General features: G+C 40.4%; 1 protein-coding gene across 1 annotated transcript in view; it reads right to left on the bottom strand.

Moving 5' to 3' along the window:
- Positions 1-12,942, bottom strand: part of NDUFS6 (NADH:ubiquinone oxidoreductase subunit S6) — a 41,491-nt gene that overhangs the window by 11,018 nt on the left and 17,531 nt on the right. The window contains exon 3 of the mRNA XM_063450581.1: positions 6,051-6,173. Coding sequence (XP_063306651.1) covers positions 6,051-6,173 — 123 coding nt within the window. The remainder of the gene's footprint in view (positions 1-6,050; positions 6,174-12,942) is intronic.

Here is a 12,942-nt window from a genome sequence, read left to right as displayed (position 1 = left end):
ACTGTCCCCTAGCACTCACATGTCCACTTGTCTTCTTATCGTCTTACTAGCAGGCAGAAGTTCCTGGTATATAGTCTGGAACAGAGTAAAGGTGTATGTAGTGCATGTAGAAGAAAGGGGACATACCACAGTGTTGGAGAAGCCAAAGTCTGCATTACCTAAACTAATTTAGGTTATCAGCTAGTCCACACAAGTTTCGCCATACATCCCTCTTAAGCTTCCAAACTTAAAGGGACACTATAGTCACCAGAACAACTACAGCTGATTGTATTTGTTCTGGTAAGTAGAATCATTCCCTTCAGGCTTTTTGCAGTAAACACTGTTGTTTCAGAGAAAATAACTCCACTGGCCACTCCTTAGATGGCTGCTACAGGTGCTTGTGTGCAGCACTGCCATTCAGTGTCTCCATCCTCTGCATGCAGACACTGAGCTTTCCTCATAGAGATGCATTGATTCAATTTATCTTTATGAGGAGATGCTGATTGGCCAGGGCTATGTTTGACTTGTGCTGGCTCTTCCCCTGATCTGCCTAGGTGACAGTCTCAGCCAAGCCTACGGGGAAGCATTGTAATTTGCTCAGACCACCACTTATGATGATGTCAGCAGACAGTCAGTTCAGATGCAGAGCCAGCAGCTGCAGACTACAGAATACAAGTAATATTTTACTATATTTAGGGAGGCAAGAAAGGGCCAGGGGGGCTAGATGGTGGTTTTTACATTATAGGGTCAGAAATACATGATTGTGTTCCTGACCCTATAGTGTTCCTTTAAGCAAGAGTATGTGAAGAGTAATTAGGGTTGCCACCTTTCTTGAAAAAATAAAAATAACAGCCTTAATCATTTGTATAATTAATTAGTTATGCGTGACATTGCATGATGTAAATCACAAGGAGTGACATATGAGAAAATTCTGTAAAATCTGCTGAATAGAGGAATTGCTCCCAGTGTCTCCCAGTCTTGCAAGTCACCCAGTGTCTCAGTATCTCCATGTCGCCCAGTCCCCTAGTCTCTTAGTGTCTCCATTTCTCCAAGTGTCCCCATGTCTCAGTGTGTCCATTTCACTAGGATACTAGGGGACACAGTGAGATGGGGACACTGAAAGACCCGGGGACACTGGGAGACATGGGGCGCTGAGACACTTGGGGGCACTTGTGAAAATAGACATGAGGACACCGAGACACTAGGGATAAAGAGACATGGGGACACAGAGACACTAGGGACACTGAAACATTTGGGGAAACTAAGACACTAGGGACACAGACATGGGAATACAGACAGTGGTAGACATGTGGACACTGGTAGACATGGGACACAGACATTTGGGGACACAGACATGGGGACACAGACATGGGGACACAGACATGGGGACACAGGGAGACATGGGGACACGGAGACATGGGGACACAGGGAGACATGGGGACACAGGGAGACACAGGGAGACATGGGGACACAGGGAGACATGGGGACACAGGGAGACATGGGGACACAGGGAGACATGGGGACACTGGCTATGGGACATGGGGACACTGGGAGAAATGGGGACACTGTGTCCCTAGTGTCTCCCAATGTCCCTATGTCTCACAGCGTCCCCATTTGTCTCAGCATCCCCATGTCTCAGTGTCCCCAAGTATCTCAGTGTCCCCTAGCGTCTCAGTGTCCCCAAGTCTCCCTGCAGCCTTTCCCCCATCCCTCACTTACCTGAGCTGTAGAGCTGCTGTCTGGACTCTCTGTGCTGTGTAGCTGCTCCCCCACAGATCAGTGAGTAGTAGAGAGAGGCAGGGATATGCTGTAACTTCCTATCCCTGCCTTTCTCCACACACACAGCGACGCCTACTGGCCGGTGCTGGTATTGCAGAGTAATCTCCTTTTATACTTGGAAAAATACCTGCATTTGTATTGCCGGTATTACTTCAATACCGGCACGGCCAGGCAGCCTCAAATATACAAATCAGTAAAATACCAATCAGGTGGCAAACCTAAGAGTATTGTGTAAAAAAAAAAAAAAAAGTTATATATTTTTTTTTTTTAAATGGGCCTATTCCATGGGCCTGGGCCTGCAGCTCCATCAGACCCTATGTTAATCCGGCCCTGCTCATGATGACTGGCAGCTTTCCTAGCCAATCTGAGGCTCCAAGAAGAAAAATTGGCATACCTTCTTACAGATTGTCCAATTAATGTAATCAAAAAATGGCAAGATTAGTGTCATTAATTATTTTTTTGTGCCGATCAAGATGGCACGGGATAACAAATATTAAGAAACTACTATTAATTGTGTAGTGCTATTTGGTTAGTAAGACTTATACATGTGTAAGTGTTTTTCTAACGTTATCAACACAGTAGAGCTCTGTCTCCATAAAAGGAAAGATAATCATGATTATATTAAAGGACACAGAGGCTCATATTATGCTTTATCTCTCAGCAGAAAAAAAAGGATATTAAGATATTCATAGAAAAACAAATACCCTCAGAGGGTTAGCCATATAACATCTTAGCCAATGAGAGCAGTCCACAAAGCCTTAGCTAATTGAAATCAAACAGGTAGGTTCATGACAATTTTTCTAAACTGCTTTAGAACAGAAGTGTCATTAATTAGTATTAGGTCCAATAATATGGATGAAGAGACAGACTTAAATGGCTGTCCTGGTGGTATCCACAGAATGAAAATATAAAATTATATATATATATATACACATACACTTGTATGCAATAATGTTACAATATACGTCTTACAAGTCATTCAGTCCCTGGGGAGCAAGAGTTTTAAACTTGAACATCCATTGTGCTTCTTTCTGAAGCAGGCATAGATTGAAATCCCCTTTTCTGGAGTTTGGTTGCAATTTTTCTATTGCTTGGAAATTCAGATCTGAAGGGTTTGCCACAGGTGCAGGTGATCAAGTAGATCAATTTACTGGTGTTGCAATTGACTAGGGGGATTTGTGTCTGATTGGACACTAAGTGTAGATGGCTTTATGTGTTGACATGTCTTACAGTGGAAACATCTATGTGGCCTTTGTGCTGTTAAGCCATGTTAAACGTTCCTTCTTTGAGTCTAGATGGCTAAGTTTTTTGCTTTGCGTACGGACAATGATGGATATTTTGGCAACCATTGTTGTCGATCGCGGTTCTGTATGAGCATAGGTCAATTATTTTTCATGATTTCTGACACCTTAGTCCATCCAGTGTTGTAGGTGGCTATGCATCTAGTGTGTGGTTGATCATTTTTTTTTTTAGCTTTCAAACTTTCAGATCTATTTTTGAGGCTTGCTTGTTGGTATGTTCGCTTTAGGAGTCTATTGGAAAATCCAAGAGCCCTAAACCGAGAGCTTAGAAATGTGCATTCTTGGAGGAATTTTTCATCTTCTGAACAATTCCTACTAGCGTGAAGATATTGGCCATATGGAATTAAGGCTTTCAAATGGTATGGATGGTGACTCTTCCAGTGTAAAATACTGTTTGTGGATGTAGATCTTCTGTGTAATTTAGTATGTATAGTTCCATCTTCCAGTAGCGCTATCTTCAGGTCCAGGAAGGCCATGGATTCCTCAATAATTAAATGGGCAGTTTGAGATTTAAGTCATTGTCATTGAGAGATTCCACAAGTTGCTCAAAACATGGAATCGATCCAGTCCACCGGAGCAGTGTGTCATCTATATACCCGTAACATTTCAAAATTCATTGTTGGTACAGATTATGTGGTAGAACATTGACAACACATTGCTCCCACCAACCTAAAAATAGGTTAGCATAACTAGGAAGGCAAACCATGCCCATGGCATTTCCTGTTTGTAAGTAAAATTTTCCATTGAAAATGAAACAATTGTGTGAGAAGATAAAATGAAGTAGGGTTAGGATAAACTCTTTTTGGTGTTCATTGTATTCAGTTTGGTTTAGGAACAATTTACATGCTCTAATACCTTTGTCATGTGGTTTATTGCTATAGAGATACCACATCACAGCTGCCTAATAATGTATAAGGAGGGACTTGTAAATCTTCAAGTGCAATGTCCTTGAGGTAAGATGGAAGCTGTCTAACTATACAATGTAAGATCTTGTCTATCAAATTTACTTGGTCTTTCAGTAAGACATTTGTTACCATAAATTATGGGTCTTCCTGAGGGATCTGTGAGGTCTTTGGGGATCTAAGGAAGACAGTAAAAAGTTGCTATTGGTTCTTACTTTGCGACCAGCTCTCTAGCGTGAGGATTCAAGGGCTTCCCCACGTTAGAGAGCTGATCTATGTTCAGGGAAATTACCCCAAACATAGACAGGCGCACCAGAGCAGTGAATCCCTCTAATCTATGTTCAGGAAAATATCCCTGAACATAGACCTGTACTGGTGCACATGCGCCTCACTTATTGACCAATTTGTTTTACGACCGGGTCGTAAGATCGGAACCCGGACGATAAGTGAGGAGCATCTGTAGTTGGATTGTGATTTGGTAACAGGAACTTGTACTCTTGTTGAGAGAGGATGATGTTATTATGGGCCTTGGTAAGTAATTCCTTTAGTTCTTGCAGGAAGGTGGTGGTGGTTGGGTCGGAGTTCAAAAGTTGGCAACAGTTTGAATCTTTCAAATGTTCCATACACATGTTGATTTATTTTTCTTGTTGTAGAAGGACTATATTACCCCCCTCGTTGGTGGGATTAATTATGATGTCTTGTAGTTGTGTGAGTTCATGTTCAAGGCTAATCTCACTCATATGGTAAGATTATGTTCTTGATGGTATTGCATGTTGGTTAATTATGTTCTATCTGTGTTGAATTGGATGAACAGGTCCACATGTGGAACCTCTTGAAAGTTTGGAGTGTACCAGCTTTTTGGTTTAAAATCAGTCAGTGGTTTAGAGGTATCATGTTCATCCAGAAAGGCTATTAGGTTTTTTCCATGTGTATAATCTTCAACAGATAGACTGAGATAATTGGCTTTTTAAAGGTCCTGTTTTTTTTATAAAAAACTTTTAGCGCTAGTTTTCTTCCAAATAGATTAATATCTTTGGACCACTCAAACCTATCCAAAGTTAGTGTTGGTACAAATGATAGGCCTTTATTAAATAGTATTATATACGTCTAGGTAGTTATTCAAATTTTTACAAATTCACCACTTTATTAGGAATTAGTATCTCTGCATTCTTTAGTTTGGTTTAAAGCCCCTTTCCCTTGATCTCTCAATCGTGCTTGCTGTTGGCATTGAAAACCCTGTTCTAAAAAAGGTGAAGAGGTAGTTGGAAGAGCAGAATTGTCTATAGCAGTTTGTCTAGAAAGGATACGGTTTTGTCTGGGTTTTTGAAATACTTCTACTAGCCAGTGTTCTCTATGATGATGGTCTATACTGTGATTGAGTATTCTTGTTCTGAGAGGAGGACTTACTTTCTGAGTCAGGCCACTCCGTTTCTCCTGAAGTGGAGCTGGTATAACAGATCAGACTGCGGTGAGGTGTGCATTTTTGTCTGAATATAGTACCCAATGACATTAGGTGCCCTCAAAGGCACAGTGCAGTACATTGAGACTATATATGCAGCTCTTCCTGGCAGTTAACGATCTGTATATACTTTCTTTTATTAACTATTTTTTTCCCCACTTTGTTTTGTTCACTGTATTAATTTTTGTAAATATGTTTTTTTTTTTTTTTTTTTAATCTAGAGTGAATTTGGGGTGGGTTTGAAATTTAAGGCCACAGTAGCCAATTTGAAAGCACAACTGACTTGGAGAATTCCCCTGTTCGGCTGGATTGACATTACGTTTTTTTATTTTCTTCACTTTTTCGTTTTGTTCCTTTTTCAAAAATATATGTCTTTTAATAGAGTGTTTAAATGTTAAGTTTTACATTTGTGTCAGGGCAACCCTTCTGATAAACTTACACCCAGGGTTATCCCTTCAATATACCCAAGACAAAAGTATAATTGAACAACCCATTGTGACTATATGTATTATATACAACATTCCATGTAAAGAACTAAACATTTGATTAGTTCACTTCCTGTAACATTTTGAATTGTAGCATTACATTCTTAACCAGAGACCAAAAGGTGAAATTATTTTATATACTTGCCAAGTTAATATAAACCCTAGGATGTCCCAAAGCGCCACCTCCTCCATCACAAGATACTATTCTATCTTCAGCTTCATTCACTGGTTGTTCCGCTATCAAATTAATAGCAAAACTCTCGTTGACCTGAAAGAAATGTATTAACAAATGTAAAAATTTATAGTGATGACAGGCATAGTAGCAAATACTCCACAATAAAATAAAAAATATTATGCATACAGACGTAAATTAGGTAAATAAAACCTCAGATGAACAATATATTACACTGTGTCATGATTTATCAAAAATAAAGCCAAAATAAGAAACCATGTGTGAAAATAATAATTGCATTAGGAATAGGTTTTTATTCCTAATGCTAGAGTGTTCCTTTCAGCAAACATGTTTGTGAAGTCTGAAAAACTTAAAGGGACACTATAGTCACCCAGACCACTTCATCTCATTGAAGTAGTCTGGTGCAGGGTCTCTGTCCCACTTAGTCCTGCAAGTTTTAGAGAAACTGCAATGATTACCTTGCAGGACCAAGACTGTCTCTAGTGGCTGGATGTCCTCACACTCTGTATGAGGACGTCCAGTGTCAGTGAAATACCCATAGGAGCGGAGCGCCGACCCAGGGCCGAGCCACATTGGTTTAAAAAAAACAACAAAACAAAAAAACGGGTGAGTAAATAAGAGTTTTCTTTTTTTACTTTACATGCCAGGGGGTAGGGGGAAGAGGAACCAGAGGACACCAGTGTTATGAATTCACTGCGGTAGAGGAAAATAAAACTTTTTTTTTTTTTTTACGTATTCAGCAGCATTTGTGCATGTGCCCTTTTTATTTTGGTTCCTTTTGTATAGTGTGTAAAAATAATCTCTGCCACTCTTTATTCCTTTTTCACATTTTCTTTCCCGTTTTCACCCTTGAGAAAAGACTGCATCCAACCGATTTAACCCCTTAAGGACCAAACTTCTGGAATAAAAGGGAATCATGACGTGTCAGACATGTCATGTGTCCTTAAGGGGTTAAGAAAAGAAAAAAAAAAACCACACCTCTGTAATAGTGTAATATTGTTAACTGAGTAATGTTAGAAAGAAAGGGGGGTGGGGGGAAGAATTCAGAGTTTGTTTGCTTTCTTTTTTCTCATCATTAAACATTGACCAAAAAGGTAAGAGTGTGAACGTTGCTCTAATGTCACAGTAACTGGTCAGCTGACAGTGATGGTAAACTTTGTTGGAAAGTAAAGGAGCATTTTTTCACTTTTTTAAAAAAAAAATTATATACATTGGAAGTGACGAATAGCTTAATACATGTGAAATAAAACTGGTAAGAGAAGTAACCCAACTACAAGAGATTGGAACCAACCCCACTGAAATTACCTCACATTTAAATCATTCTAAGGCAATAGTCAAAAATAAACTAAAAATAAATACGACTTTATTAAAAGGTATATGAGAACCAAAACAAACTAAATCCTTAAAGGGTCACTGTAGGCACCCAGACCACACCAGCTAATTGAAGTAGTCTGGGTGCTGTGACCCTTTTTCACTTAGTGCAGCAATGTAAAACATGGGGGAGCTTCCGGGAGCCTGACCCAGCGCCAAGGGATTCAATTAAGTGGCTTAAGGGGGTTTTAACCCCTTCAGCGACATGGGATGGAGGGCAGGAGGGAGGGGGGCACTCCAGGATTCTACAAACAGCTTTGTTTTCCTGGCATTGGAGAATCCCTTTAAAATGTGAGAAGAGAGTGAAAGAAGGTGTGATGGAAAGAGCGTAGAAAATGTTAGTAGATAGGTAGTATGTTAAACCTGCTAAACGGTCTACTTGATATTGGATTTCGGAATGGCTGTTTTCATTTTTTTGTTTTTGTTTATTTTCACTCTAATATACGGTATATCTTCCATGCAGACAATTACTATTAGGTCACACTAAGAGGGCTTCCTTTAAGCAGCAGACGGTTTACAGTTTAGCAGACGAGTTTGTGCATTATTACCCACATTTCTAGATTCATAATCAGTGAATTAGCCCCCCATTATTATATTATACATCCTGTACGGTTTCCACTCCTGACAAGTGATAAGTAATTCTTTCTTAGGTGAATCTGAAAGGCGTTCATGACACTCACTCAGACTGCATATAGCTGGGCATCCTTTGATACATCATCTCTCATCTATACCACGCATACTCTTAAAGAAACGGTTACATCACAGGGATAGAGATTTGGCTAACTTGGTGGAGTGCCTTAAGAGATTTTTTTTTAGCCTTTATACAAACTACCTATCTACTAACATTTTCCCTACTCTTTTCATCACACCCTTTTTCACTCTCTTCTTACATTTTAAGGGTTTAGTTTGTTTTTGTTCTCATATACCTTTAATAAAGTTGTATTTATTATTAATTTATTACTTTTGGCTATTACTTTAGAATGATTTAAATGTGAGGTAATTTCAGTGGGGTTGGTTCCGATCTCTTGTAGTTAGGTTTCTTCGCTTACCGGTTTTATTTCATATTGGGTTATGCCCATATTACCTCATCAACCCAATTTTGGACTAAGGGTTGGGTACAACCTGATTCCGTAACCTTTGTATTTTTTTCAGCTTAATACATGCATTTGTATGTGTGACGGACTGCCTGGTACCCCGACCGGGTACCTCAGTCAATCGCTGCTTCCTAGTACTTGCGAGCACCATAAGCACTGTACTGGAACACCATAACCACCGTAGATCACCACGAACAGCCGCAGCATGGTTGAGGTATCGCCGTGCTCCACCCACCCTGGACCCAAGACCAGGATACAGCTTCCAGTGGGTAGACCTCTCCTAGTCCAGAGAGCGTAGCAGGAACAGCTCTTAGAAGAGCTAGTGATTATACTCAAGGGAGTATTGTGATATAGCAATCCCCAGAGTGTATGTAGTTCTCCAATACCCCAAACATGAGACAAGACTTCATGAAGGGGTAAAGCATTCTGTTTAATGGAAGCAACAGCTGGCCTTTTATGCAAGGTGTACGCCCACATGGACCTTGTTAGGGACAGAGACACAAAGCTTACAAACCAATCAGAACAGTAGTTAAATGTACAACTCTCCCACATACAATACAAATAAGCCTTCCCCTTTACTTAAGAGATAGTGGAGTCAAGCAGTATACTAAACTCAATTTTCTCTAAACACAAAAAACACACACATTTCTAAAAAAAAAAAAAAAAAAAAAAAGGAGTCCCAAAACACATAATATCCCCGCAAATGTTACATCCCCTGATAGCCCTGATCTGGGTGACCAACATATCCAAAAATCACCCCGATCAGTTCAGGGGTTCAGAAATTTCCTGGAAGTCTTATTTTTGACCGACCATGCACATGGCCCCATGCCCAAAACAGTTCCAGAGAATTCGTGCCAGTGGTCGGTCTCTCTGCCTGGAGTACAAGTATATACTTAACATGAACAGAGCCTTTTAAAAGTATTTTAGCCAGGTCTATTGCAGGGCCATAGTCACAGGGTAAGAGGCTGGCCAACAGGCTCCTCCAACAACCAGTGACGAGGTTACTTTCATCACAGTATGTATCAAATTTTGTGGCTCATTCTTCAATTACACAAATAGCTCTAAGTCGAAGAATAATTTATTATACATTACACAGTAAAATTAATTTAGCAAAACAATATATTTAGTGTCTGCTGGGTCTGTATTGTACTGGGGAAGGCAGAAACAATTTGTTGCCGGCATTCGCTTAAAACCCAATCAAAATCTGGTGCCTGGTTCAACCTTTGCAGTCACAATTAATAGCATGAGGACTCAAATTTAACTTAAGTACCCCTCACTAATCTATACAGTACACTAAACACTTAGAGGTTGGGGGTGTCAGCACTAGTCTGTCAGGTCCCTTTTACAACAAACATTAAAAACCCCATTGAAGTAAACACAAAAGAAGTCCTTTAAAACAAAAAGAAGCCTCTCTGTTACAAACATGACTGTAACTGTGAGCATCTTCAATTTACTGAGCAAAAGGCTGTCTCTCTCTCCTTACGGGGGTATCCTTAATAGGTGCATTAAAATGATGTACTGTTTCCATCTGCTCGCGCTGATGGATAAGACGGCTAACCGCACATAGGCTGTGTTACAGTTTAAAGTAATGTGATGTCTCTGTGACTGACAACACAAATACCTTCCAGGTTATTCTGGCAGACATCAAGGCACCGACTGTGGCAGCTGAAAGACCCCGTCTACCTACTTTGTGGGACGACCATGCGATGCCTTGACACTTCTGAATGACAAAAGGGCCATACTACTGTCACTTAATGCACAGGCTCTCAAGGCATGGATGACCTTATTATTAATGCTTGGTCTCTGAAAATCAATCCTACTGCAGAAATACACACGCACCCTTTCCTGCAGATAAATGAGTAGCAATGGAAAATAAAACATTTACTGTGCCCAGAGAAATGTACAAAGTGGTTAACAAATATCAAGGCACAGCTCTGTATTGTGCATCTTCTTTATCTGGTATAGGACAGATTCAAGATCAGCTAGTGCTTTCTCTTCCCTTTTTGGGGAGTTGAATCAATTCCAAATATGTTAGAAGGAAACAAAATGTGACAGGTTGACAAAGAGGCATTATATTATTTATTGTTTATTTTGGATAAAAGCTAGAGAGAACACAGAACAAACTTTAGTCTGAAACATGGTACAATAAGAATACAGTGTGCCAATTCAATATAAAATAGCCACACACAAGCAGCTTAATTACCATTATCAGGTTTGTATTAGGTCCCCTCTCGTATCCAGTTTTCTTACCTTTACTGGAGCATCAAGACTGCAGTGCTGCTAGCCACTCCTCCTACGGCTTTATCTGGCTCTCAAGTTGACTTTCAATTCTTCTCATAGAGGAGCATTGGGAACTAATGTGCCTATACAGCAAATCCAAATGCGTCACAAAGGAAAGGATTGATCATATTCTTTTCCTATGAGTTTCAGCATCACGTGACCGAGTTTCACTCTGTCAGTATAGCAGAAGCGCCTCTAGTGGTTGTCAGGAAGACAGCCACTAGAGGTGGATTTAACCCTGCAATGCAACAATTACAGTTCCTAAAAAAAAGGGTTAAAGCTAAAGAACCACTCACTGTACCTAGACCCAGTCATTGACATTTAAGTAATTATCTTGTAGCCATCAATCATCTAATTTATTTGGTGTCACAAGCAGAATTCCAAATCAAGATGCAAACTAACATGCTCGTCCATCACACTAGTCAATTGCTTGGTTATATGTCCGCATGGTGGTACAGTGATACAGAATTCAGACAAACCCCAGAACAGCTTAAAGGACCACTATAGGCACCCAGACCACTGCAGCTTAATGAAGTGGTCTGGGTGCCAGGTCCAGTTAGGATTAACCCTTTCAGAGAAACTGCTATGTTTATAATAGGGTTAATCCAGCCTCTAGTGGCTGTCTCATTGATAGCCACTAGAGGCGCTTCAGCGCTTCTCACTGTGATTTTCACAGTGAGAGGACGCCAGCGACCAGAATGCTTTCCTATGGACTGGCTGAATGCGCTATGGAGGAGGAGGAGGAGAGTTACCCGCCCGGCGCTGGAGAAATAGGTAAATTTAACCCCTTCCACCCCCTAGAGCCTGGCGAGTATGTTTTCCTGGCACTATAGTGGTCCTTTAACCCCTTAAGGACACATGACATGTGTGACATGTCATGATTCCCTTTTATTCCAGAAGCTTGGTCCTTAAGGGGTTAAAGGGACAAGGTAGGCACCCAGACCACTTCAGCTCATTGAAGTGGTCTGGGTACAGTGTTCCTATAGCCCTTTGTGCCGCAAAGTGAAACATTGCAGTTCCAGAGAAACTGCAATGTTTACATTGCAGTACTAAGTCAGCCTCTAATGGCTGTCTATCAGACGGCCACTAGAGGGCTTTACTGGTTTGAAACTGACATTTGGATTTGGTCTGGTATCAGACTCTCGACGTCCTTGGTATCCTGTGTATATACCTTTGGGACCGTGGAGCTTGGGGAGACACCAACTAACCTGAGGGTCAAAAAGTGTGAACTCCAGGGAGTCAGCTTGAAGAAGGAATTGGACATCCTACAAGTGTCCACAGGCGTTTACCATTTGAGTCATATGTAATCTGTGGCTCTCGACTTGCGAGTGACACTCCTTATGTTTATATATCAGATTTAACCTGTTTCAACAATATTGCACCATTGTTTTGTATTTTTATTATTAACAGATTTATACTGAAACAAACCCCATTTTAGAAGCTCCACCTTATGTATGTATATGGTTTATATATCATAACAGGCATAAACAATTTATTAGCTATACCCTTACTCATTCTCTATGATACCTAGCTAACCACATTCACACATACGGAATAAGACATACAACACTAGTTCCTTACACCAAAATAGCAACAATCATACTTAACTAGCCACTCACTTGTACAAACACACACACTTTACCCTCTCTCTGCCTGTACTGTACTTGTGTCTAGCTGGAAATTGCTTAGGCAAAAGAGATAACTTTATGGATCTCTAAACTCCTGTCCAACTTGGAAAAATGTTACATCATATCTCATTCTTCCAACTGACTAAGCCAATATGTTATGCAGAAGTGTAAGGCATGCCTCTGTATCAATGCAGAGGGTATCATACAGTAACAGCCTGATCCCTGGCAGCTTATGGACAGCAGATGAAATTCAGCAGTTCTGTGTCTCATTTCAAACCTGCAGCTGGGGTTTTTTATACCCTAAATGAACTCAAAGTAATTTCTCAAAGCAAAGATCAAGCATATCAGGCTAGTAACTTCATGTGATATGCCTGGCTCTTATGGGATAAAAGATGAGGTTATAACATCCTCCGGGATCAACATCTGACAAGTACAAGGGTAATTTACATGCACTGGATTGTCTGAGATCAT

Source organism: Pelobates fuscus, chromosome 4, assembly GCF_036172605.1.
Source record: "Pelobates fuscus isolate aPelFus1 chromosome 4, aPelFus1.pri, whole genome shotgun sequence".
NCBI classification, from domain to species: domain Eukaryota; kingdom Metazoa; phylum Chordata; class Amphibia; order Anura; family Pelobatidae; genus Pelobates; species Pelobates fuscus.
The sequence above is the reverse complement of the archived record's forward strand: the minus strand, read 5'-3'. Positions and strand labels throughout refer to the sequence as shown.